General features: G+C 42.2%; 1 protein-coding gene across 1 annotated transcript in view; it reads left to right on the top strand.

The window, feature by feature from the left end:
- Positions 1–6,838: 6,838 nt before the first annotated feature.
- LOC139296758 (contactin-associated protein-like 4) overlaps positions 6,839–27,516 on the top strand; it is an 81,497-nt gene continuing 60,819 nt past the window's right edge. The window contains exon 1 of the mRNA XM_070919260.1: positions 6,839–7,016. Coding sequence (XP_070775361.1) covers positions 6,932–7,016 — 85 coding nt within the window. The 5' untranslated portion in view covers positions 6,839–6,931. The remainder of the gene's footprint in view (positions 7,017–27,516) is intronic.

The following is a 27,516-nucleotide window of genomic DNA, read 5'->3' as shown; positions in this document are numbered from 1 at the left end:
TTTAGTATCAGACACCAAAAGGCAGCGGGGATGTTTTTTAAATCGGCTATAAGTATCAAGGACAAGGATACTCAAACACACATTATTACACTGAAATTGGCCTTTTAAACTGTACGGCACACACACACCCTCACTTCCCCCGGCCTGCTCCTCTGCCTTTTGATGTGATATTGATGAGGCTGAAGGGCAAAACCATCACCCTTCTGAAGGGCTTCTGAAGGTCATAAACATGGAGGTATATGTATATGAAATACTGACACACACACACACACACACACTACGGTCAGACTCAGCCACCAGCATGAATCTGAGGCAATCTCCGGGGAACCTCGTGAGCCATTTCAAGGATGATTCTTTGCTTAGTAGTCAAACAACAAGCTCACCATGTCAGCAGGTGCTCCAGGTGAAGAATATCTTCAGACCAAGTTGGCAAAAGTCTGAAAATGCCATTTATTTTATATATTATGAACTTTATTGGCCAAGTGTATTGACACATACAAGGAAGTTAGATATTAGAACTAAGCTCAACAAAGATAAACTGTATTCTATGAAGATATTATGTAGATTAGGTAGATACTGTATATGTATATCAGAATCAGAAATACTTTATTGATCCCCGGGGGGAAATTATACAATATAGACATACATAATCTTGCAACATGCAGATTCAGTAGTTGCTGTAAATGCAGGAACATGACAACAGCTGTGATTGGCTATTAAAACACTCAAAATGAGTGGTTTTTACACCGTTGATACAGCATCACTCAGTGCTGTTTGGCTTAAATGGTTCTTTGATTCACAGCAAACCAAAGGCAACCCTCTTATTTCAACCCTTTCTACCCACAATGCAGTGCCATCAGTGTACAGTACACAGAAGAGTGTGTCCCTCTCTTCTGGCTCCCAGCAGCTTGATCTCTGCTCCGCTCTCAAAGAAACTCTGAGTGTCTTTTCTGTTTCGGCCAACTGGCCGGCCGGTCGGGCAGCAGGCCTCCAACAGGCTGCAGCTGCTGCTGTGAATATAAAGCAGAGTCAGAGCGCATCGATCGCCGGCTCGCTCCATCTGGTCTTCAATACGAGAGTGGACACAAAGAAGGACGAGGCAGCGACTCAGGAACAACTCACATCATTCAGCAGCAAACTCACTCATCATGTCAGAGACACTTTGAGCCTTTAAGGCTTCAGTTTACTCCATTATCTACTAATAACTGTTCTACTGACAGCTCACTGTGGCTTTGACTTCCCACAGTACCTACTGAGAGATGATTTTACAGCCTTCTGTCAGAGAATTTAGACTAAAGGCCGGGTCACACCAGAAAGTGGCACAGCAAGATTATTTCGTTGGCTCGTTGGCTAGTTTTGAACTGCTGTAGTTGGCGAGCTGATCACTAACAAGCTGGGGAGCCCAGTACATGCTAGCTCTACTCAACCACAATATTTCTCAGAGCTTCTTTCTGTTTCCTCTGTGTAGTTTAGTCCCCTGGCGTTGTTCTCTGGATTGTAGATCATTTAATTTAATAGAGTTTCAGTGAACTGCTTGCTAACTGCCGTTAGCTTAGTCGCTAACCACTCCTCGAATCCAAAATGAAACTGGATGCAAAAACGTGCGCAGCTTTCCTCTGCTGTTCCGAATTATCATTAGGTGAATGTATAGAGAATAATGAAAGCAGTGATAACACTACTGCTTCCCTCCGTGCTGTTTATATGCTAAAGAAAGCTCCTATCTTGATTTTTCATAACAAACATGTCGACAGATGTGATTATTCAGACAGGACACCACAGTGAACGGACTCAAATGAAAAGCTTCTGTTTCTAATCAATATTTATCCAGAGAATCACACAGAATTACTAACAAATCCTGCGTCAATGTTTTTCTCAAATATTCACACTTTGTTTGTACATGCATATTCAGCTTTCCCCAATTATGTATGGAAGAAATGTTCCCAAATTTGCTGTTTAAGACGGTATCAAGTGTGTGGAAATTAACTGAGCAAACAAAATGGAGATGCTCTAACTGAAGATTAAAGATGCAACCAGGATGAATTCATAATTAAAAAGCATCCACATCACACCCTCATAATGCCACTCAGTTTCAGTTTTATTCACACACAGATCAGCCTCTCTTTTCATGCTGCCCTCCTTTCTGTTTTTCAAAAGTCCATTCAGCGTCTGTTTAGCTGGAAGTTACTGCACCATAGCAAAGATAAAAACACTCCATTGATGGTGCTGTGATGCAGAAGTAATGTGTTACCGTGAGCTGTTTGACAGAAGAGGGGAGATGGTTTATTAGTGACAGACTCTTTGAGACTTAATGGCTGAATTTAATCAAATAAAATCATGTTTTTTTACGGAAGTATATGGACGACAAAAGATTTCAGAGAGCACAAAATAAATTTGAGCGCCACTCGGTCTGCGAGTCAACCTTCGAGAGAGCACAGGCACAGATTTGTAAGAGCAGAATGAGGGAGGATGAAATCGTGAACGTAACGGGTGATTTGAGCGTGCAAGAGGAACTGTGTCACTACATTTTAGCCAGCGATGGAGATTCTGACGCTCGTGATGGTCAAAGTGCAGAGCGTCACCTGTTCAATGTAACTTTGAAGTGAAGGGTCAGACACTTCCTTTTACTTTCAAAACAAAAGCTGGGACAGTGGTGTTTTTTAACCACCAGTTGGAGACAAAGAGTATTATTTGGTGTCTGTATTATCTTAAAATTTGAAATACGTTAACACTAAATGACTTTAATCACATTCAGTTGCATGTTGGCAAAGGATCTGTTTTTAAGCCATTATGGCAAAGTAATTTTGAGAGTCAAATCATTTAAGAGTTGGTAGTAGTAGAAGTACACTGTGTAGTGCATTAAAAGGGGACCCCTTTAATCTGTTACACTGCCGAACGGCATGCTGGGTACAGCTCGCTCTCCGTCGCTCACTACAGTACATTCAAGAACAGATGAAGAACGCAAGAAGAAACTGTTGCAGAAGTCTTTAAGCAATCAGCCCGTTCAGTTTTGTCTTCAATTTGGTAAAATCTGGTCACATTTTACACACATTTCTGTAAAAGCACAACTCAGTCAGCTAAGACGAAACAGGACATTTCTTTTTTTAAATGAAGCAAATGGCTTTTCTATTGCATCTTTTCCTGCTTCTGACTTCTGAAGCATTTTTGTTTTCTATTTCTTCTTGTCTGTCTGCCTCTCCCGCTCTGTGCATCACTACTTGTGTTTGACTGTTTGTTTCAAATCTTTCCTGTGACCAGGAGCCTGCTGTTTCCTCTCGGTGTGTTTTGGCATATCTCAGGTTCACGTAATTTTAAAATCTCTCACCCGTCTGATTTGAGCATTAAACAGCCAGCTGGTTTCTCTGTGTGCGGTGTGTCCGCCGGCCACCGAGGTGTGTGACGCTCACGTTGAGTGTGTGTGTTGGTGCACGGCTTGATCCCTTGTTTCTCTCAGACTCTGGCTTCAGTATTATCTGATCCCCCTACTGTGTTTGCTCTCAACAGGTTTTTCATCATCTGATTCCCCCGCTGTCTATACTCTCAGTAGGTTTTCATTATCAGACTCCCCTGCTGACTCTCCCTGCACACCCTCCCCTCTCCTCTCTGTTTTCTGGGCTTTTTCTTTACCGTCCGCTGAATGCAACCAAAAGCATCTCTCATAAATGTATTCAATTTTTGGTTCTGTTGAACATGACACCATAACCTCGTCCCCAGGCGGTTCTGTGTTACACAAATTGGTCTGAAACTCCTGCTGTGTATTGATTCGCTGCTGCTTTGACCCACCTGTTGTAATTATAACCAGTGCCACACTCACTTTTGCCTTCTGTAAAGCAAGTAGCCAAGTTTCCATTCAAATGAAGCGCATATTTAACAGGATTTTCAGAGAATCTGTGACATAAACAGATGAAGATTGTGATGGAAATATAGTGTTAATGTTTGTTTCATGTATTATTTGAGGAAGGTTACAGCCTCCCCGTTGGCCCACACAGATCTGGTGATTTCGCCTCTTTAGCGGAAGCTTCAGTGTTGTTTAAGTCACAAGCTTCATGTACGTCATGAGAAGTCTGTTTCCATTATCAATACATTTGTTTCCCACCTCGCCAAGCTTAACACTTTTTTAGGAAGACCAAAGACTTTTTAACAAATTTCCAGCGTTTCCACTCAAGTTTTTTAATGCTCAAACTGAAAATGTGCTTAAAAACAGGTGGATGGAAACACATTTCGAGCTTCTACAACAGAAAGATCAACACTTTTACTTGCATGCATTTGTCGACCTCTTGGGCTGAAGAATACGGAGCTCATCTGGGATCATGTGGTAATTTTTGGAAATCACACGGATGAATCTACTATAGAGGGAAAAAATAGAACTTACCTCAAATACATTAGATAATTCATTGTCGCCAAAATGCTTACAAAACCTCCATACTGTATGTTCAGTCCCAGGTCTTTATCAAGCACCGAAGCAGAAGAAGAACAAGTATTTATTCATTACAATAAACAAGAAGTAACTTGGTCTATTGAAAATAATGTCTTTTTGTCTTTCCCATTGGTGTCCTTCCCCTCGTCTGCTTCATCCTGCAGTACCTGATGTTCCTCAGAAATGTATCTGAAAGAGAGCGAGAAAGACCATCGGACAGACATAATGGAATAAATATTAGTCTACTTGATTAAAATTAAATAAAATACTATATATGAATAACAGCATCAGTTATTTTCTCCAAAATCTCTCTTCCTGTATGTATGTCATTGTTCCTGTGAAGCAGACTCAAAGGAGCTGAAGAGATCGTAAAGCTTTCTAATCGTATTGATCATGACTGAATGATAGTTAAACTGATCATGATCCATACTGAAAATTGCACAACAACCAACTCTGTTCTCCCCCCTGGCTCTAAAGTGGACCATTACATCGTCTAATAGCAGCACAGGTAATTATTATCATTGTCTACTTACACTCCGGGATGCCAGAAGTTTCTCCGATCATGTTGCGTAACTCGATTTCTTTCAGCCTGATGGAGAGCTCACACAGTTCTTCTGCCTCGCTCCAAGAGGCTGAACCCGGATCCTCTGCTGTCACGCTGAAGACGTCCAGAGGTCGGTAATCAGGCGCAGCCAAGCGGCCCAGTGTCGTCCAGGCTGCTTTAGCTGTAACCTGCTGAGGGGCTGATCTGTTTCCATCCGTGCCATCTTTGCAGTCCTTATCAGAAGAGCCTGTAGTGGAACTGATGGTCAGAGAGTTCAGCTGTTTTGTTTTAGGGTCAAAAGGAGCCCACATTGTCTTGTTTTCTGTTGTGTTGTCGTGGATAGAGGGGAAATAACTGACAGCAGCCATTTTGCTCAGAGAGTGCATCATTTTAGTTTAGATTTAAAGTGGAGGGCGTCCTCAACAACTCTAGAACCAGTAAAACAGCAAGATGCCACATAATGTAGTCTGCATTTTAGTAAGTAAATATTCATGGTAAAGGTATAGTTTGACATTTTGGGATAATACACTTTTTCTTGCTTTCTTTCTTCGAGTTGGATGAGGAGATCAATAACACTCTTATGTTTGTATATGAAGCTACAGCCAATAGCTAGTTAGCTTAGCTTAGCCATTTCTTGGCTGGGTGCAGTGACCTCCGGGAGCTGGTTGCGCCAGGCTAAATTAAAATGGGTTGCACCACATAAACTACTTATTATGTAAAGACTAGTTGTTATTAAATATTTGCACCTAATAACTAACAGGTGTAACTGTGGTGTATATAACTGAACCAACTGAAAGAAATTAACATTAGTTTGCTAATATATATACATATATACATATATAAATTTAATTTATTTAAATTTGGAATTACTTTTCTCAAACATGATACAGCATACCTCAAATCACAAAACTTTAAACCAATAACATTTGACTTAACGTGTAAGTAACTTCAGTTAGGTTAGCATGAATTGGATGTTTTCCACTCACTCTAAACAGTATAAATACTACTAGATATATGTTATATCTTTGGATGTAGTTATGTTAAATCTTTTGAACCTCTAAAACTGTCATTTTTGGAAGTTATGCTAGCTTGTGATGCTACAGTGACTTCCTGTTTACATACTTGATTGCTCCTGATTGGACAGGGCGATAGATGTTTCCTAGCAACCGATTTACACATTGCTAAAGTCATTAGCTAAAAGAAGTTAGCTAAAATGTGGGACTTTTACATACAAGTGAACGTCTTACATCCGTGTTGTTTCCAGATGAGTTCACACAGAGCTGATTAAGCCTATCACTACCTCTGTATTTCGCAGTATACTGGAGTTTTTAAGCTATTTTGAAACTAGCTTGTAGTTAGCCTACTAAGAATTTAGGAACAACGTTCAAACTTAGTGATGAATTTATGAAAAACTTGTATAATCACATCTTTTTTCCCTGCTGGGTAAACTTTAGCCAAAAATTAGGCTAAAGCAAATATTTTCGAGCAGTTCGGCTATCTGTGTAGGGAAATAAAATGCACAGAATGATTACTACAAAGCATTTAATTTGCGGTTATTGTGTGTTCATGCGTGCTGATGTGTATGCGTGAACGCTGTGACCGGCAGCCCTCCTGGTGGGATTTATTGCCCTATTGGCTCGGTAAATGGTGATCAATCGGTCTGTATCTATCAGCAGCACACGCAGTGGAAGATGGAAAACTGTAGGACGCAGTTTGGCATCGCAGAGGGTCTTGGAAACATCATTTATTAAACACAGGGACTGAGAGCGGCTTTCGGAAGAGGAGGAGGCGCACTGAAGTTGGAGCTGTGACCGCGTAGTAAAACCACCTCCCTCTCTCTCCCTCCTCTCTCCCTCCTCTCTCTCGCTTCGGTCGGGTTTGAGGAGATCTCTCTTGGAGCTGGAGAGGAGAGGTTGGCCGTCTCTCTCCTCCAGCAGCCGCCGGGTTTCTCTGCAGCCTCCCGCCGCTTCATCATGGATCTGGGGACTAAAAGAGTCGCTGGGATTATCGCTCAGTTCGCCCTGCTTCTCTCCAGCTCGTACGGGACGACCGGAGAAGGTGAGCAGGCTGTGCGCTTTTTGTTCACTTTTCCCGGAGGAGACGGAGCGAGTCCGGGCAGAGAGGAGGCTTTAGACGGGGCTTCAACCCTCTGTCATACCGCCTGCAAAAACACGGAACTTCTGTCTGATGGATTTAGCGACATTTCAGTTGTTTGTCTCATTAACTTCCTTGATTAGTCTGGAGGAAGTGCAGAGCTGCCTGTGTCTGAATGCTGTGGCACTTTGCGCGCATGGGTTGCGCATCAGCGCTCAGTTGTTGGAGAGACTTGCGGAGAGTTGAGGCGGTTTGATGAGAGTGATGATTTCATTTTGTTGTGTTTAAGAGAACCGCATCCGTTTTAATGATGTCGTTATTCTCACAGTGACGTTTAAGCAGAACGCGTCTTCTGCGTAATTTTAGAAACCAACTTTTGTGCAACGTCCTCGCCTTATTCCTTTTATTTTACTATATCGTAATCACGCGTGCAGTGATCTGTGGGCTCACGTTCACAGAGCTGGATGTCTGACAGTAAAAGGTCTCAGCTGTGGCTTTTATCCTCTGCAGGCTGAAAGAAGCGTTGTTGCCACTATTAGAAGCCAGTTCATGCACTGCATAAAACAAGGGTATCTCTTTTCTTTCTGCTTAATTTGGTGCTCAGAGCAGCGTGATGAGCGTCCTGGGACCGAGCCACGTTTGGCTGCTCTCTGGTGTGTGTGTAGGTGTGTGTGTGAGCACAGGGTGTGAAGGTGTGTGTGTGTGTGTGTGAGAGAGAGAAAAAAGCGTTGTATGCAGGTTGGAGAGGTGGGTTTGGGACTGAGAGGTTGCTGGTTTGATCCTCTGATTCCTGTAATGGGGAAATAAACGTCAGTCTTTCTTCCCTCAAGTGCCATTGAGTCATGTTGGACATCAGCATTGGGCAGTTTCCAGGTCTGAAGCTGTGACAGTGTGTAGATATGAAGTGGGGCGTTGCTGTTTGTCCCTCCCCGCCTGAGACAGGAGGAGAGAGAGAAAGGGAGGGAAAACCGGGAGTAAAGGAGGAGAGAGAGGGCAGTGATGGATACCTCTATGTAATCGAACCAGATGGTGGAAAAAGTCCTCCATCCCTCCACTGTTTTATTCTCCTCTTCCACAACGCCTCTTGGCTTTCCCGCCTTTGCTGTTAATATGTGTCATGTGTGCAGAAGACTATTTCCATCTTCCTTTACTCCCCCGATAGTCTCTTTTTTCCTTTTCTCATCTCTCCTCACACCCACCTGTGTCGTCTTTTAACCTCTGAAACCCAACAGTTGCCACAAACTCCTGCTGTGCAGTCAAACCTTGCTAAAACCAACATATCTTTATTTGAAATTCTAGTAAAAAAAACACCACATATGTCAGGCTGAATTTTGAATAAATGTATATAACATGATGCACAAAGAATTTTTCCATTTGACGGGACGGTGTAGTCATAAAACATGGAGTCTTGGGTTTGAATACTTCACTAGAGTCAATGAAGAGCTGCAACAGTGTGGAATAAGATTATTTTAGCAATGTTGAAGCTACTTAAAAGGAAACTAAAGGTTAAAACTAAATATTAAGGTATTTAGGAATCCCGATATTTCACTTTAGTGAGGATGTTATACTCAAAGAGTCTGATCATCCTGCTGCAGTTTAACGTTATAACAGTCAGCTGTAAGACACAATGAGACAAAGAGAGAGACAGATTGCCTCCAGTTGGACAGATGAAGGAAGGAAAGAGGAGACGAGTAAGGACGAGAGAGGAGTGATCAGTTAGAGTTGATGTTCCTCATCCGTCCTTCCTCTGTTCGCCCTCCATGAAAGAAACATCTACAGCCTCAACAAAATATGTGATTCTCTCTGTTTTCCTTCCTGCTGTTTCTCTTGATCTGACTCAGATCTGTGGTAACTCTCCGTTCTCTCGTTTCATACTACTCTTTCCTCCCAATTCCTCCTCTTTTCTGTCCTCCTTTCTTTCTAGTCTGTCTACCTATATATATATATGTATATATATATATATATATATATATATATATATTCCTTTCTCCCTGCTTCATGTCCAGTCTGTATAGATTCTCTCTCCGGCTGCTTTCTTCTATCTTGCGTTGTAGATTTATAGTTTTCATCTGAAGGTGGTTATATTTAGTTTCAGTGGCTTCAATTTATAGCTGCCAGTATTTAACATCTTTGAATCTTTAGTATTCGCACATCAAACAAAAACCTTTACCTGAAAGAGAATTGGACTATCCCTACTTTTTTATTTCATACCTTTGCTATGTTATTTAAAGGCCCTGCACTCCCCCACTGGTGTTTTCACTAATTCTGTGTGATTGCCTGTCCAGGTTGAAGGTGGGTGGAGCTACATGATGCCCCCCCCCCCCCCCCCCCACTCCCCACCCCACCCAGCAGCACACTCATCACGCACGGACCATAAACCACAGCAGCGTAATGTGTTAAACCTGCGGAGGTGGAGGGATCTCGGCCGCAGGTCTTAGACTGAGCTTCACATCTTCAGACACTGAATGACAACAAAGTAGAAATACATATTTTAACAGCCACAGATGGCGCTCCGATGACTGAGTCACTAGTGATGAGATTCAAGGAAGTCAGTGCGTGAAAGAGCCACCCCGCAGGGCCGTAAAAGTCACTGTGCGTTTAATTGCCTTGCAATGTTACAACATGAAAGAGTTGCTGTGTTTCGCAGCCCAGAGTCCGGCAACCAGATGACTAAAATGTGGCTTTGGGCTGCCAGAAGATGCTCCTTACGCTTATTTTCTCAGAGGAAGAAACACAGAATCATTCCTTGAAGGTTTGAAAAAGCTATGAGCAATGTGTCATGTGTCTTTGTTGGTTTATTTTTCCTACTTCTGTAGATAACTGATAGTAAATGGCTAAACATAAACGCAGTAACATTCCTTTCCAGAATAGAGTAGCTGGGCAGCCATAGCTCAGGAGATGCAACGGGTCGGCCATTAATCATAGTGTGTGTGTGGTTTGATCCCCAGCTCCCACTGCCCAAATGTTGACGTGTCCTTCAGCAAGACTGAACCTTAAACTGCTCTTAAAAACTACAAACATCTGCAGAATGTCATGAGATATAATGTAAAAACAAGTGCATGCCTGCTTTTTTGTGGTGGTGAATGCAGAATGTGGGAAACTGAAGTAGTGACATCTCTTTGTCAGGTTAATGTAATGTATTGGAACGTGTTGAATATCACAAAGCTTCGTTTTGTCCCTGTAATCCGAGGCTTTGACCTCCATCAGTCTGCTGACAGACGCAGGTTCAGGGTTCACAAAGTTAAGTTTAAGGCTTTTTAAGACCTTTTTAATACCACATACGATGCAATTTAATACCTGTTTCACGATCATACAGGCCCAAGTATGACAGAAAACAATACAATACAATAATTTATTGTTATGCAACGTTTTTAATACTTTCTGATGCCTTTTTTGCATCATGCATTTGAGACCTGAAGATAACCTGACTTGCTATATTACTGATTGAACGTGTGGAATTGAACTGAATGAGTCTGAAAAACAGCAGGAGAGTTTAGCAGACCTTCCCTGAACAACAATAATAACACCACTTGAGGTTTCTTTCATTGCTCTCCACGCGGAGCAGAGAGAAGCTGGTAGAGACGGTTGTGTTTCTTCTTTCTTTTCTTTCTTTTCCGTTTATTGGTTTGCTGCTGTGCCTCTAATTGTGCCCTCAGAAAGTTCTGTTGTATCATGACTTGTTTCGTTCTGATTTATTTCACGGTCCCTCTGAGCACTGCAGTACTATTAATTCATGTCTGTATTAATTACTGTATTTAATTAGCTTTGCTGTATTGTTGGCTGGTGGTTTTACTCAGAGGCCTTCAGAAATCCTTTGGATTTCAACTTCTGAACATACTTGGTGTGTTTCAAACTTATCAGCCTCGAGGGTTTTGTTGTTTAGTTGTGTTATAAAAGTGCACCTTAAGTGTTTATTTCCTACTCTTATATTATATATTATTATATTATATTAATATACAGTAGTATACAAGTGGTTGTAAGTTTTGTCAAGCTGCAGAAAGCGTTTACTTTTTCTGATGCACTGATGAGGACCTTCACTGACGTAATGCAGCCTGGAGTGAAAAGAGACACATGTGACCTGCAGCTGGACACAGTAGAGTCTCTTTGTTAATGCCTCACCAGGTTCAGGCTGTCAAGTATCTGTTGCCTATTTCTGATTTGAGTTCCCTTTTCAAAGATACATTTCTCCGTGTGATTGCTGAACACTGGTGCAAAACGGCAACCCTCGAAAGAAACTCTCACTGTTGAATTTGTGGAGCAAACATGACTATAATTGTTTGGATCACTGAATCATTTACTAAAGTCCTTACACATTCGAGCAGGTGGAAAAACATCTCCAAACAAAAGCTGCACTGCCTGTCATTGCATTTAACAAAGTTTTATATATATATATATTATACACCTTCAGGAGACGGAGCAACATTGGCACTCATTTGGAGTCTTGTTTCTGGTCTCTTTAGGTGCCTAAGGCTCCAGTATGTTCACCAGCTAGTTGCTAACTTTGTCTAACTGCCGCTGGAAGCAGGATTGATGAGAACAGTGAGAGTGAACCTAAACAAAACGAGTTAAAAGAGGCCAAAGCGCTTGATATAGTTGAGAGGAACCGCAGAGTCAGGTGATAATGCTCTGGGGTTTCATCACTATGAGAAGCTCTTTTCACATTATACATGTTAATTTGACCTATTGTTAATATAAATTGTTTCGTGCAGCCTTAAGCCCAGTTCGTCTTCAGTGCTGTAAGTTGTGCACCAAAGTGCACGCAGGGGAAAACAGAATAAAACACAGGAAACATTTAATTCAGGTCATCGATCTTCACAGTGATGCCACATTGTTTTACAGCCATTATATCATGCTATCAAATTTAATCTGAGAATTCAATAATGAGGTCACCTTTACCCATGTAGTAAGTACCCCTGGGGGGAATGTAATCTGACAGATGTACGCAGAAACTTTCAGGATTCAGGATGGATCGATAAGGAGACTTGTGTGCTCCCTGTGAAAAAGAAAGCAAGAACGTGACGAGTGGAAATTAAACTTTAACGGATAGATGGATGGGTCACTGCAGCTGGAAAAAGAAAAAGAAATAAACACACACAAAATCTAATAAATAAAAATGAAACAAATCCAAAAGATGCTTCACACTGAAGGCAAACGTGGTGTCTGGCTCTGGTATTATTTGTCAAAGACGGGGGAAGGACTCTGGCTCGAGACTGTTTGCAGCCTGCTTGCCTGATTAGAAAAGTAGGGTAACAATAATGGCTGTGATACTGAATTGAGGATTAATCAATATTTATCAGATTAACAAGGAAGTCTTCAAATGTGAAGAGTGAGCAGATGAACACTCTTCAGATGAAAGACAGACATTTTACAACATTTAAGAAAGTACATTTGGACTGAGAGGACAGATGAGTGCAAAGAAGTGTCATCAGAAGCTGCAGAGAGCCAAATTAAAACCAAAGACCTTATCGCCTCGATGGAAAAGCTTTTGGACCCCGGAGGAGTGTCTGCCATTTAAAAGCCATAACCAAAAACAAAGAAATAAACCACAGCTCCCTGAAACCAATAACTTGTCCTTCAGCCATTTAATCCCCAAAGAGCCCACCTATAGTACATCATTCACTTAATAATCATCCACGCCGACTTTTCGCTCCGCATTTCATTTGTTTCAGTTCCCTGCCGGTGCCGGGGGCAAGGTCTGACTGAAGCTGTTTATCAGAGTAAATTGAAGGAGCTAAAATACGTCCTGAGAGGTTTGATATTTGTGTTTCTTCCCTCACAATGAATCAGACGTCTGAGCAGCCGGCCTAGATCACTTCTGTAAGTGGAGCTGCTGTTCATCCACATTTAATAGAGACGATGTATATTCAGTACATCTGAGGTGTGGTCATTTCCAAAGGTGATCATCAAAACTGTGAAATATGTGAACTTTAATATCGGTTGTCTTTACCCCTATCTTGTTTGTGAAGTCTTCAGTGTCTTCGGCTAATGGCTACACCCACTGTAGTTTACTTTTATAGATTATAGAGAGCTTCACTCTTACTGTTACACACATGGACGTAACATCAAGGATGGTTGAGAGCAGTCACCACATGCAGGTGAAAGATGGCACATAGATGCAAACCTCCTAATGATCAGATTCCTAAACATCAGCCACTGATGGAATTTAAAGTCTTTAGCGTAGTAAAGCACTACAGTTTCATTCATGATTCACACACAGAGGTCAGAAGGTAGGGATGCATTTATATGGCAATCACAGTTTAAAAAGGGTGCAACTTTCAAACCACAAGAGCCCTTGCTTTTGTAATTACAACGTACATAATAATAATAATCAGTGTCTTAACAAGCTGTCGCAAGTGACAATTTGTGCTGGCGACGCCTGATTTCACCGGCTATGATGTCAGCTGTCACCTGAAACTGTATTCAGCTGAAGTTCGTTCAAGTGAATTCTGTGAGTTTATGTAAGAACAGAAAGTCTTTGCTGTTGTCTGATTAATGTAGGCCTGTTTACGTTCGGTTTTATCCAAGAAGAAACACCACTCTGTATCATTTTGATGTTTTGGTCTTGAAAGAACAGCTGCATTGTTGTCTCAGATTATATTCATGTAGGAACAAGACAAGTTTGTGATTCTTGTTTCAGTCATGTGTTGTTTTAAAATGCAGGCCTGTAGTCGATTTTTCTACAAAATGATTACAATTAAGATTGTAATCGCAGTATCAGTCAGAAAAATCCCAATCAGCTATGTTCCTCAAATCATTCAGCCCCATTAGAAGGTTTTTATTTTCCCAGTCGGCATCTTCAAGTGTACGTTCCTCTCTCTCTTAGTCTCATCCGTCTTTCTTGAGGTTTTTATCTCCCCTCCGAGCTGATTTAGACTCACTGGAGTGTGTGCTATAATCATAGCCTAATGACAGATAATCTGAAGAACACTAAGTGACTTTAATCCTAGCCTAATGACAGATAATACCACTGCACTCCTACTGTGTGTGTGTGTGTGTGTGTGTGTGTGTGTGTGTGTGTGTGCTGATTTGCATTTTCGCCCTCGTCCCTGGGCGTTTAAATGATAGTGACTCACTGGTTCCTCTGAATCACCGCGTTCCCAGTCCGGCCTCAAGTTTTTAAACTAACACCTAATGAAATTTTAACTCTGTAGTCAGTTTACTTTCTGCCTGCAGAGAGAAATGCAGTCTGAAAGTCAAATGTAAGACGCTGATGGTGAGTCAGTCAGGTGACAGAGACTGTCGAGGAGGTGGAGATGAAGTTCATTCATATTCAGACAGGTTGTCCTGTGATTAAACTTCATGAGGTGACATGATGGACACGTTATCATATTTTCTTTGCCTTGAACTCGGTGACCAGTGTCTCAGCTAATTAGGCTGTAAGATCTGCATGGTTTGGTTATTCATGTGCTCGGTGTTGAAGGAACGGTTTGATTATTCAGATGCTGCGGGCTGTGGAGGGATTTAATATGACTTACAGTAAATTATTGAGATGCTGGAGGCTGAATGGCAAATTCAGGGGTGTTATTACTCACCCCATGAAGGCTATTGGGTGCCTTTAGAAGGAGTTGGTTATTTAAGCTGTGGAGGCTCCAGGGGAATATTAGGGGTGCTTGATTAAATCTCTGAGCTCATGAAGTATCCCTCATCTGTTCCAGGATTAATCTGGGAAAGAAATTGTTGAGCATGGAGAGCAAAAACCGGAGCCTATTTCAGGTGTGGCGAAGCCTTGTCTCGTGGGATTTTCAGTTAACTGGTTGTTTGCACTGAGAAGAACAAAGCCATTGCAATTAGGTGTGAATATGGCGAAATTCCCAGCAGCGCTCAGCATCAGCGAGAGCAAGGATGAGGGAAAAGGAACGTAGCTGAGGATAAATCCCTGTCATATTTCTTCTTTAGTGTCATTTATGGAAATGTGTGCAGGCAAAGTGAAGCCATGAATGGGATCTTATGAAGTCAAGGGTACAGAGCGAACGTGGGGCCACCAGTCATGAATCTGGATTTATTAACCCAGGAACAGGTAGTTAGGGTTAGCAGCTGACAGAGGACTGCAGTCCCTCCGTTTGATATTAGGACCTGCTGGACTGCCGTATTTGTTGAAGGCCGTCCCCAGAAGAAGCCTGCCTCCCCAAAAATGAAGCCATTCATCAAATGGAGGTTTCTCCATCGAAGATGACTTGTTGTCGCTTCAAATGTCAGCTTTCATCTGCTGAGGTCATGATACTCTGTCACTCTGAGACAGTAGACTCGAACAACAAATGGATTTTACACTCACAACTCTATTTGCACCGGCGGACACATTAGTTATGTCTGTCGTAATTGGATATTATACTGGGGACATCAAACTTACCAACTGTAACTGCATTAGTTACCAAGGTCACCATGCTCCTTCAGTCTCTATTACAGCAGGGACTCGTCTTTGACTACACACATTGTGCACACAGAGGAAAGTCTGTGCTGCAGTTGGTGCAAACACAACATATTATTCAAAGAATGGCACAATAATCAAAACAATACAAACTATACATTAACCGAAAGCACAAAAACAAATGTTTTATAGCGGAGCCTCAGCTGTCTTTATCTGAGCGTGAGTAATCTGTAGCAGCAAAGTTCATATCAAACTGTCAGTCAGATAGCTTGTATGCAAAATTGAAACTTGCGTGAGGATGGCGCTAAAGAAAAGCTTTGCTGGTGTAATTAATGATCATTAGGATTTATCCTCTGGGGAACTTAAATGTCCCACATCTCAGATTTCATGAAAACCTGGCTATTAGTTTCCTACGTTCTGTGTACAAAGTCGAACATCATACCTCATCAAATCGTGGAATGGAGTATGAGCCTGATTAATACAGTTATAATAATATGTTAATAATCTCTCTTCATTGGATAGTGACAGCAGAGAGAGACAGGAAAGGTGGGAGAGAGCGAGGGCGTGACAGATGCAAAGTTCTTCACACAAGACGACAAATTATAGAATTATTAGATTTTATGATAAAACAGTTTAGTAGTAAGATAAAACACACTTTTAAAAAATGTTTCTGATATCTTTAAATCAAGGCAAGTATCCATTTAGAGGGCTGCATCTGTGAAAGATTCCAGGCCAATGGTGTCACAAGAAGGAGCCTCTGGGGGTCTTTAAAATCATTAGAATCATCCTTTGGGGACCTTGAATATTGTTAGCAAATTTAATATGAATCTGGCCATTAGTCATGACAGCAGGACATGGCTAAATATGAAGGACCTTGAACAGAAACGTTGGACAAGACGACATCATGGTGATTTTCTCTCTCTTTCTTTCTGGTGAAAATGTGAGGCATTCATTTCGTTAATACCTCTGTCCCTCACACCCAGGCAAAGCAATGTTCTCTGGATGGGTTTGGCAGATTAAAACCGGCTTTTCTCAACAGCATTTTGACCTCATCCACCTCGTGCTACCCTCATAGATTGGGTTGGACGCCACCACCGTCACTCAAAGCCTTGCACTTGACAGCTTTTCAGCCTCACATGTTGCACCGTAAAGCAGGTTCATGCTATGGGATTGCAGGCCTCCTCTGTTGTTTCCATCAGCCCGATGTTTGTCCTCCAGGGAGGCTCGACGTTTCTGTATCGTGCACTGTTCAGGAATTCAGCATTCATTAAGAAGGCGTGTTTATTTTGTCCAAATTCTTAACTGTAATTACAGACAAGGGTCAGAGTAGTGCTTAATACTTAATGTTAGACTTAACTTTGTAATATGTTTGCTAGCCTGGTCATTATCTGCTTCTCACTGTGCTCCCTGCCGTACGTGTTAATGTCCGTCATCAGTGAGCAAACCAGCGTATCTACTTCCCTTCATGTGTCCTCTTTTTCTCTGAGATAGATGCTGATCACACGTCCTCTCTGGTGTGTGTTTTTATGAACCCGGTGACCACAGCTCCGCAGCCTGCTGCTCTGTGGCGCCTGCTGATGAGAAGAAGCCGGACCGGTCAGTTTGTATTAGAGAGGAGGACAGAGCTGAGTCAGTGGCCATTAAAGACGGAAACGTGAGGCTGAATTTCAACACAACAAGACGGAGCTTAATCAGGGCTAAGCACGTCGAGGTGAAGTGGGGAGGGAGAGGAGGGTGGGATGCAGGATGCAGGGAGGAAAGAAGAGGAGGAAGAGCAGTGAACGTCTGAGAGGATAAACTTTAGGGGTCAGAGTCTGCAGCCTGTCTGGTAGTAGTAGTATTCCCTCTGTGTTTCTCACAACTGCAGTGACATTTTCTACTGGCTTTCCCATTTCATCCCTCAATGACTTTGCTGTGTGTGTGTGTGTGTGTGTACGGCCACCATCTGCTTTCTGGATGCACCGCCTCGCATCTTTGAGATGATTTGACTTCACGAGACAAAGCAGGAGGCTGGAGGAGGATGACAGCAGATAGCAGGTATGAAGGCAAGTGAGGAAAGTAGACAGGGACAGAAATGAGCGAGAGAAGAGGAAGAAAACAAGGCGAGGAAAGTGGAGGAAGGCTGGAGAGGAAGAGGAGGATTAGGGTGAGAGAGGGAACGAGGAAGAGTAGAAAAGAAGGATGATGAGAGAGTGTAGTCTAGTTAATAGTTTCCTCCTGTCTGTTTCCCTGCAGTGACATTCTCAACTGCCTCTACAATTTCACCCCGCTGGCTTTTAGGGGAGTGTGAGCGTGTGCTCATGTTCAGCTCTCAGTTTTGCGCCCCGAGAGAACTGGCTTTCTGCAAGACTGCACTGGTATAAATATTAATGCCTATCCAAACAGTGAAGGTTTAAGGAACAGCTTCACACCATTGGTTGGATCTGTGTCAGTGTCGATGCTACCTGAAACAATTATGGCGGAATAAGCTTCAGTTTGAAGAATCCTGGATCTTATTCGCTTTTCTCATCATGTCCAATTAAATCTGATCACATCCGATTGTGTTTTTGATTGCCGGGGATTGAATTTTTGCCATCAGACTACTTTTAAGCTGCACTAATCAATATTTTTAGATTAACAAATGATTGTATGTAACGTGAAAGGTGTGGTATAGTGTCGTTTAGCTTATTGTTTTGGTTTTACGGGCCGTAGCTTTATTGTTTTGGTTCACTCTCACCGCGCTCATCAACCTGGTTTCCAGACGACTCCAAATAAATGTATCTCAATGTTGCTCCATATCTTTTGGATGTGTAAATAACTGCTTTCTAACATGTTTTTCTTTAAAAACCCAAGTGGCTGAAAATGATTTAAAGAAACACTTTTGAAAATCTGCATCAAATGGAAACTACATGATAACCACGAATCAGGGATGAAAAATGAAAAACTACAGTTCAAACACTGAAAAATGACGTGTTTCCCCATTATTACTCTATTACTCTCTTCATATTTACTAAATAATTCACTATATTTACTATCCACCATTTTATTCGAGTGTCCAAATTGACGCTCTATCTGCTATACAGTGAGTAGTGACCACAGTCTCATCATACTGCTCACTGTAGAGTAATCTGTTATATAGGGAGCAGTGACTGAGTGAACGTGGGAGTGATTTCGGACACAGCTTTTGTTATTCCTGAGCTATAATGTAAACTCTTACCCAGGTCATATCTGAACTGGACTCTCAGAGCAGTCTGGTGCTGGTCCTCAGGGAGCAGAGAGTAGCTGCAGGAGCTTTTCAGGTCTTCACCTGTCACATCACAACAGTGTGATGAATTCTAACCCGCAGAAACAAACAGCAAAAAATTGAATTTCTGTGAAGTGCATTATCGGAGATAAAATTCTTCAAGCTTCAGCAAAAGATTCAATTTCAGGCAGGCAGACAACAAATGTGTGTGATACTGGTCTGGAGCAAAGCCTCCTATAATCCTCTGCTCATCAACCATCACCAGCATGTTTCCGACAGGAAGTGAAGTGCATCTCTGGTGTGAAGAGTGAGGTTCATCAGTGTGTGTGTGTGTGTGTGTGTTATCTGGTGTGAAGGTTGTGTTCTTGTCGTTTTTATTCCTGCACGTCATCAGCCTGGTCGTTTCAAGATTATCATATTGTAAAAGTTTTACTATTCATGCAACACGCGGCTATGATCTTTCCGAACTTAGGTTTCTATTCCGTCAGACTTTTCGAGTTCAATCTGCTCAGAAGGATGTGACCAACAAGCTGTGACAGGAGATGTTCACCATCATATCCTGAGTTTCTGTCCGCTGCCCTAATTGGAGTCTGTCAGGGTTTTAACCCTGTCCTGTGAAACGCTAGTCTCAGGTCAGAAAGTCTTCTCTTAAATAAATCTTAGTCGCCTTTGTGTTTCCAGCCTCAGGGAAGCTGAGCTCTGAGTGTCTGAGAGGCAGGGGAAGATGGAGAACATCACATTATCTACAGAGAAGTTTTTTAAAGAGCACTTATCTTCTAATGTCTCCTGAGGGAGGATGGCTGTAAAGTGAAACTAAGTAGATGCTGTTGACTGCGGCTCCTGTTGTGGTTTAGTGAAGGTGTAAAGAGGCTGTACACACACACACACACACACACGCACACACACACACACACACACACACACACACACACACACACACAGGGAGAGAGCTCTATAGAGGCCTTTGGTCACAACATCCAATTTCTCTCCGTGGGAGCTGATATAAAATGTGTGTCATTGCAGTGCGGTGGGGTTTCTGGTCTCCACAGACCAGCTGTTTTAGTGAAGGTGTAAAGGGGCTGTCCCAGGTGTGATCTTCATAGCTTGCAGCTGGCCTCAGATCTGAACAGTATTTCCCAGATCGACCTCTTCTTCTTGCCCACCCAGCTCCCTAGTGGACCACAGCTGTGGTTTGTAGATTAGTGAAAAGCCTTTAAATAAACGAGGTAAAGAAGTGCCGTATTGCCTTGTGTCGATGTGAGGGTTAATGCTCTATGTGGAGACTATGTTGGGATAGCCATCGCAGTTCAGCCAAAGCAGCAGCTACGTAGATATGAGGCCGGGTCGAGCCGCCAAGTATCTGCTCTTTGCTTGGGTGAGTGAAGCATTCAAAGGCAGCTTAAAGGTAAGTTAGGGCTCGTGTCGCATGTCAGAGCCCAAAAACCCAAATAGCAGACGATATGCATGTAGTCTCACACCACCATGTTGATGTATTGCTCAACTGCAACTTTGCACTTATAAAGAGACTATAAAAAGACAAAATGTACAGTACGCTGCTCTGCCTCTCATTTGCATAAAAATAGTTGGTAGTATGAGCTCTTCTGCTGGTGCAATGCAGAGTTTTCAATTTTATGAATCCCCAATGTCCAATTCAGTGTTTCATTTATGAAATAAATTAGATTTGCAGAGGTGCTTGGTTGATGCAAATATCGTTGTGCTGTGTATTTTATTTGAATGACAGAGCAAAATTACATTTTGTGCCAAGCAGTGTTCTTCCATGGAGACTTGTTGGTCTACTGCTCTCTATTAAGAGACATTTACAGGCAAATACATTCAAATTATTTACTTAGTGCAGCTGGTGAATTAGTAGATATTTTATTAAACATATCTCCTCCTGGAGCCATTAGTACGAGTGATGTTGCCTGCAGCATTCCCTCTAAATCTGCATAATTCTGGCGTTATAATTCACAGTGGATGTTTTGGGCTTCGGCAGCATTTCAGCTGAATCCTGGTGAAAGTTGTTGTTTATCAGCAGCTTTGCTTCAACTCTCTCTCTCTCTGACTTTATGTGCGTTAAAAGGCAGCTTAAATATGAAGAGATTCTAAATGCTGCCGCGATGTTGCTCGTCGCTGTTTTGATCACTTCATTTGGTTGATGTCTCCCACACAGCCACCCACACCGCTGCTCAGTGTGACGAGCCTCAATGAGGAGGATTGTTCTGTCCTTTCAGGTAGATTAGTGTAATGCAGAGCGGCGTATGCATTAAGATGCTGTTTGCATGGATATGTGTGTGGGCTGTATTCTTGCATATACACAATGAGCTTATTATCTGCTATTTTCTAGCTGGTTAAAGGTTGAAGGCCAGAAGGAAACAGCATCATGCAGGGGTGTGTTTGACAGCTGGATGAAGAACTGAAGATGAGGAACAAAATATTCCTGTTGTTGTTAGCAGTGGGAAGTGGAAGGTGCTGAGCTTCTCAGTTTGGTAGCTGTCAGACAGTCTGACAGTTTTCCAGCCAGAAGTGTCTGCAGAGAGGAAGACTGGCAGGCAACGAGTTCTTCAAAGCACTGAGGGACGCTGAGCAATAAAATAGAAAACACAGAATAATGTTTTATATTTCCAGGTTTGCAATAACGTGATATATCCCGACAACTGTCTTTGACATTTGACAATGATGTGGGGTTTCCATTTCAATGTAGTGCAAGGGTGCGGCTGCGACGTGGCTGTTCGAGCTGTTCGCAGCCACTCTAGACAATGCTTGTGATTCCACCGGACGCACCGCGACACGCTTCAGAAGCGTCCCAGCAGCTGCACAGAGCAGATCGAGCCGGGCAGGAAGTTAGACACAGGAACGACATAGAGGTTCCTGGTCAATTTTCAAAATAAGACACCCTGTGCAGACTCCCGATCGTATATATATATATCAACAATAAACACACAAAAAGAAACCAAGTCAACAAAATGGGGCAGGGTAGGAAATTGTGCGGAGGACGGAACAAAACCGAACGGCAGGCGTGTCATCATAGAGCCGTGCCCCGGGGGGAATCAAGGCGTTCGACCATCGTGTTCTCCAACACGGCCTCGTGCCATAACGACCGAATAGGTTGCTAAATCGTTACTGAGATGAGGTGGAAGCGTGTGACTTGATGATGAAAGGGTCTCGTAGTTCTTTTTGGGGACAACTCTAGAAAAACTTTTCCCAAACATGAGTTTGTGACTCAGAACGCAACATTTCGGTTCATCTCTGAGCTCTATGACCGTGAGAAAACTAACTGCGCTGTCGAAAAACATAATTCAAAGAATCTCTCTGTGCTCTGTTTTGAATGCTTTGCCTTGTTTGTGTATATGCAGGGGGGGCAGCAGGCTTGGGTCAAACAGGAGGTAGAAGTTGGGCGAATTAGTGAAATGAACATTGACGTTTTGCGCTTGAGGATGATTGTTAGTGCTCTGGACAAAACAAGCATCGCCGGAGCCTCATTATCCCGCTTACTGCTACGTGCTCTGAATGGCTAAGTAAGTGGGCCCGGCTCATACTGAGCAGCACTGAACTCAGGGTTTGGGGGGCTTACAGAGCTCTGAAGTGCAGGACCTTCTGTTCACTGCTGTTTGTTGAGGTGATGGATGGAGCTCATCTGTATTCAGGGTCTTCAGCTCTGTCATGGACTCTGTGGGCACTTTGTTATTCACCCAAACAGTAAAAAGAAGTGGACAATGCAGGTGAATGAGCCGTGGTCTCCCTCTCTGTCTCTGGTAATAATCTGCCATGTCAGTGTTGATCGAAGGCCTCGAACCTCCAGAGAGTTTTTAAAAATTGTTTGAGGCTTTTTTACTGCTGTCAAACTCACCATTTGTCATTTCAGCAAAATCATAAACTCGACAATGTGTATGGATGGATGAAACGGCCAGAGGGCGAGTGATGGGTGTCCAGGAGGATATTTGATTGAAATGAAAAGATATTTCCCATCACTCAAATGTCAACATAATGGTTTCCTGCCCTTGCTGGTTGAGTTTTGTGTGAATTTATTGTTTCATCAGAGGCAGAAACCCTTTTTTTGTGTCCCAGTATTAGATCAGTTAATGCTGTTATTCTGCAACTCAGTAGAGATAACACAGCAGACTCACTCCCTATATTGTATTACAGATTGAAAAATCATCTCCTCCCACAATGACAGATTCTTTTCATAAACGCTTGCTTGAAAGTGTCTAGTGTCTAGTATTGCCAGTTGTTCAGGAATTGTGGTTTATTTTGCTGTTGACCTGGATGCCTAAAATATAAGAAAACATCTTTTTTTCTAAATGTATCCTCGATGAGACACTGAGGCTGACAGAAAGACAAAGGAGGTGTGTGTTTTCGATCAGTTTGTGCAGAGGACGAAGGTGCAGTAGTTTAATATTCAGGAAAGCTCTGTGTCCGACACAGCCAGGGTCGGTGTCGAGGTTCAGCGGCCGCAGAGTCCAGCAGGTATTCAACATTTAGCTCCATTTTCCTCCGAGCTGTCTGTGTTTGTGCTCCACTGGTCACACTTTCAGGGACGTCGGCTCTTAAATGCCAAAGCTCAGCTGAGGAAAAGCGGCCTGATGTTTTTAAACTCCTCTGCTCTCTCTCTCTCTGTCTGTTGAGTGTTGCCTCAGTGAGGCCGTGCTCTCACCACACATTATCTCCTCAGGGATTACAGCACTCGGCATTGGAGAGCCTTCCCTCTCATTTCACCTCTTCAGACTACTGTAATTCACCTGCTTTTCACGCTGAGGGCTCCTCCTCCACCCACAGTAACAAGTGTCTGTCAGGCCAAGGCCTGCGGGGATAAAGACTATCAGGAGGAGCTTCAGAGGACCAGAGAGCTGGAGGCCTGCTGATGATTGTTGAGTAACTAAACCACCATTTAAAACAGTGGAATTAAATATGTATGAAGCTCAGAGACACTCTATCACCACCAATAGAACTATTAAAGATTGATTGAAGTGTAATACGAGGCTTAGTGATAACTGCTGTAACAAACTGTTTTAAATAGACTTCAGACGCAGTTAATACCAGATATTTCATCATCAAAGAGAAACTACTCAGAGCCACAGTGTCACGGAGGCCACGCTGGAGGCGTTCTGATGTTATCAAGCAGATGGACTGAATATTCATGGACTGTAAAATTCTTCTGTAAAACTTGCCCCCAGTTCACTTGAGGGCAGCGGAAACATCAACTAACATATTATTACTAATTAAACTTTGGGCCAATAGTCACTCTCTCTTTTAGCTCTGTTTTGCTCTCTACCAGATCCTGAGATTAAATCTGACCCTTTAGCTAAATGCTCCACTGTGTTCACCAGCTAGTTGCTAACTTTGTCTGTTTACCCTTTGGTGCTGGGCAGGTAGCAACATAGAGAGAGTTTTTAGAGCTTTTCCACTGAGAACAACTGTAGGCTGCTGCTGGAAAACGAGTCTGATGAGGGCTGTAAACCTGAAACGATGAGCTGAGAAGAACTGCAGAGTTTGGTGATAATCCTCTGTGGCCACGTGTGACCCCTTACATATTACACATAGTCATTTGATCCATTGTTAATATAAACATATTGATTATAGTCACTTTAATATGTTCATTATATCAAACCCAATTTTTGATTAGTTTCAGCAATAGCTGTCCAACGTATTTGCATACTGTAATTGCCTCTCCATAGTGGTTTTCATTGTCCTCTCCCATCAAGGACTTAATAAGTGCACAAAAGTGATTCACAGGAAATTATACGCGCACGTACTGGACATGATGTGGAAGACAGAAGCTGTAGTGCATGTGCAGTGTTACCATGTGACACGTTGAACCCACGTTTTGTTTGGCTGCGCTGTAAACAGATACACAAGTTGCTCTTCTTCTGTTGCATTTTTAACAGTTGCCACTTAAGGCCTGTTTGTTGCCCCCAGTGTTTGATACATGTGGACTTATTAAAACCCTTTCGCTGTTACCACCAGTAACTACAGGTGTTTTGGGAAATACACAGAGACAGAAGAGGAGGTCTGATTAAACAGATGAGATACAACATGCTAATCAGTGAGCTAGTTAGTGTTAGATTTTCAACTTCGGGCAGAGGAACCAGGGAATGTGACAGGGAACCTGCTCTTTGTCACAAAACTGGGACAGAACAGTATCACAGGATGTTGCTCTTATAATTTCATGCTGTTTCCTTTGACTAAAGTTAACTTATTTAATGCTGTTGTGACATCTGTATAATTAGATTTAGTGAAAGATTCAGGTTACAATGTGGCCCCTACAAATGGAGCGATATTCCCCCTTTTAAAAAAGTGAAATCATCAGGCCGTGGTGGATATGAAGACCTTGTGCTGTTGAGATGAAGCGCACTGATGTTGACAGAGTAATCAAAGCTAAAGCCTCGTTGTCGGAGTTGTGGGCCGCGATCGGACTGCAGCGTGAATCATAGTAATTGGCTCTTGTCTCAGCGGTGGAGAACAGCATCCATTAACAGAGAGGCTTTAGATGGAGGCAGCGTTAGTTTGGCTTTAGATTACAGTTTGGAGCTCGAGAGGAAAGCTATGAATATTTATTGAGTTGATGTTCATGAATCTGTGTGTGTGTGTGTGTGTGTGTGTGTGGGATGCAGTTACACTGTGCAGACCACAGACTATCTCATTAAACAAACATTTATTTCTACTGTGTCTTTTACTATTTACAATATTCTTTCTACATGTTTCATTTTAACAAATGAAAGAAAAACTTTCAGCAACACCCCCCCCCCCCCCCCCCCCCCCCCCCCCCAGTGCTCTAATTTGAAAAAAAAACAAACAAAAACTGGCATTAATTTATGTTATGTGTGTGTGTGTGTGTATTATATGTGTGTGCTTGGGAGAGAAGTAAATGAATACAAGCCAAATTAACATTAATTATTGCATTATGTATAATATGCGACATTTTTATTGCTCTCAATCATCCATTAAAGTGTGAAACATGTCAAGGTTTCTTCTGACAACACTGATTCGTCTCCATCAGGATCCAGCCTGTAATGAGCCCGTCAGGACGCCATTCATCTCCACAACACGACATGATTACAACATTCATTTATCCTCCTCGGCAGAATTACGCCATTCATTCATCCAACTGGACATTATTACACTGTTCATTCATCTAATATGGTGCCATTACAGCTGAAAGACCTGTTTCCACCTGGAGAACATTAAACCTGTGATTAGACTCCACTGTGCCGCTCGTGTGCTAATATTCACAAACTCAACAGGTTTTTGTTATTAATGTCATTTGAAGGGTTTAGAAAATAGAACCATTTGCTGTCATGAAACTATCAAAACCTGACTGACTAAGCTCTGAAACTTCTTTGGTTCTGATGCTGATAGTTTGGAGCTACAAGGCTTTGACCTCTCAGCGTCAGCGAGCTCCCGTCCTGCTGTTTTTCACTCAGGCTAAAAGATAATCATCCTTCTCCAGCTGCGTGTGATATTGTGATATCCTCAATGTGTGATATCCTTTCTCTTTCCAACTACTTTTATAATTTTGATCCATAGAAGTGTTTACACTCATGCTAAGAGAGGAGACGTTCCTGCATCAACCTGCTGTTGAGAACTACTTTCTGTTCGCTGAGACGCTGCAGACGTCAACGGCTTGTTTTCACTTAGCTGACTTTAAACCTGCAGCTCAGTGATAAAACTCCACTTCTCCTCGGCTTCTCAATAGTGTCCATTGAGGCTAAAAAATGTGATGCTCCCTCCCTGTTACTTCTGCTGTTCTGCTTTTCTGAGCCACTAAGTGCTGAATCACTCTGGAGAAGGGTTCTGGTACTTTGATTCAACTCTTCACTATTCTGAGCATCTTAGTTTTGTCTCTTTTACTCCGGGAAGATGAACGGATGCTGCTGTGAACTTTTCTCTGGATACAGAAGTCGGGATTTTGTCCGATCCAGGAAGGTTTGCCCCAAAAAAGTAGTTTGTTGTTTTACTTGTGAATACTGTACACTATATATTGGTCATATAAGTGAGTTTATTTGACCTTTTGAGTCACTGATGTTTTGGATTATTTAAGCTGTTTGGGAAATGATATTTCAGACCTAACCAAGACTTTTCGAGTGCACTGAAAAAGACTGGTTTTCATTTGTTTCATGTTTGCATTTATACATCAGGAGTTTCTCTACAAACAGACAATGCTACTTAACTAGAATATTCCTCGTCCCAGTATCATGGATTTTGTTATTTGGAATATGCTTCAATCAGTAACCGTAAAGACAAGATAGACGTTTCAATGTAAGGAATAAAGAATACTGGCCCATAAGTGACTCAAAGGGAACTCCGATTTTACACATCAAAGTCTGTTTACAGGTCTCGGGAGCACTACTGCCTATGTGAACAAAGTTGTTGTTGGGAACTGCATGAAGTCTGATAAATTGCCTCAGGTGACAGAGTCAGTGTGTACCGAACACTACAACTTTGAAAATGAAGAAAAACCTGGAGGTGTGGAGTTAGAAAGAAGTGAGCTTACTGGACTTCTGTAGCCCACTACTCATCTCTGCTTGAGGCTAGCGGCTCGAGGCTACATTAGCAACTACTTGTCTAACACACCAGAATATCTGAAAGAATTGTCAGTGGTTTCGTTGCATTGTGGGTAATGTAGGCACCAGGTTTTGACAGGGAAGAAGAATGCATGGAATAAAAAAACTTCTACTACTAAAACTACTTTTGCGTTCTGCTGCATCAATATTGATCATTTTTTTCTTTAAAATGTCTATCATGCGTCTGATAATGTTGTAATGTGTGTGTAATGTGCAATGCATAATCAATGGAGTAATAAGATCAACTCGAGATCAGGAGAATCCAAAAATGTAAAGTTCTGACAGAGAAAATACTTCATTTCCAGAAATTGTTATTTT

The sequence above is a fragment of the Enoplosus armatus genome, chromosome 14 (assembly GCF_043641665.1).
Source record: "Enoplosus armatus isolate fEnoArm2 chromosome 14, fEnoArm2.hap1, whole genome shotgun sequence".
Classification (NCBI taxonomy): Eukaryota; Metazoa; Chordata; class Actinopteri; order Centrarchiformes; family Enoplosidae; genus Enoplosus; species Enoplosus armatus.
The sequence above is the reverse complement of the archived record's forward strand: the minus strand, read 5'-3'. Positions and strand labels throughout refer to the sequence as shown.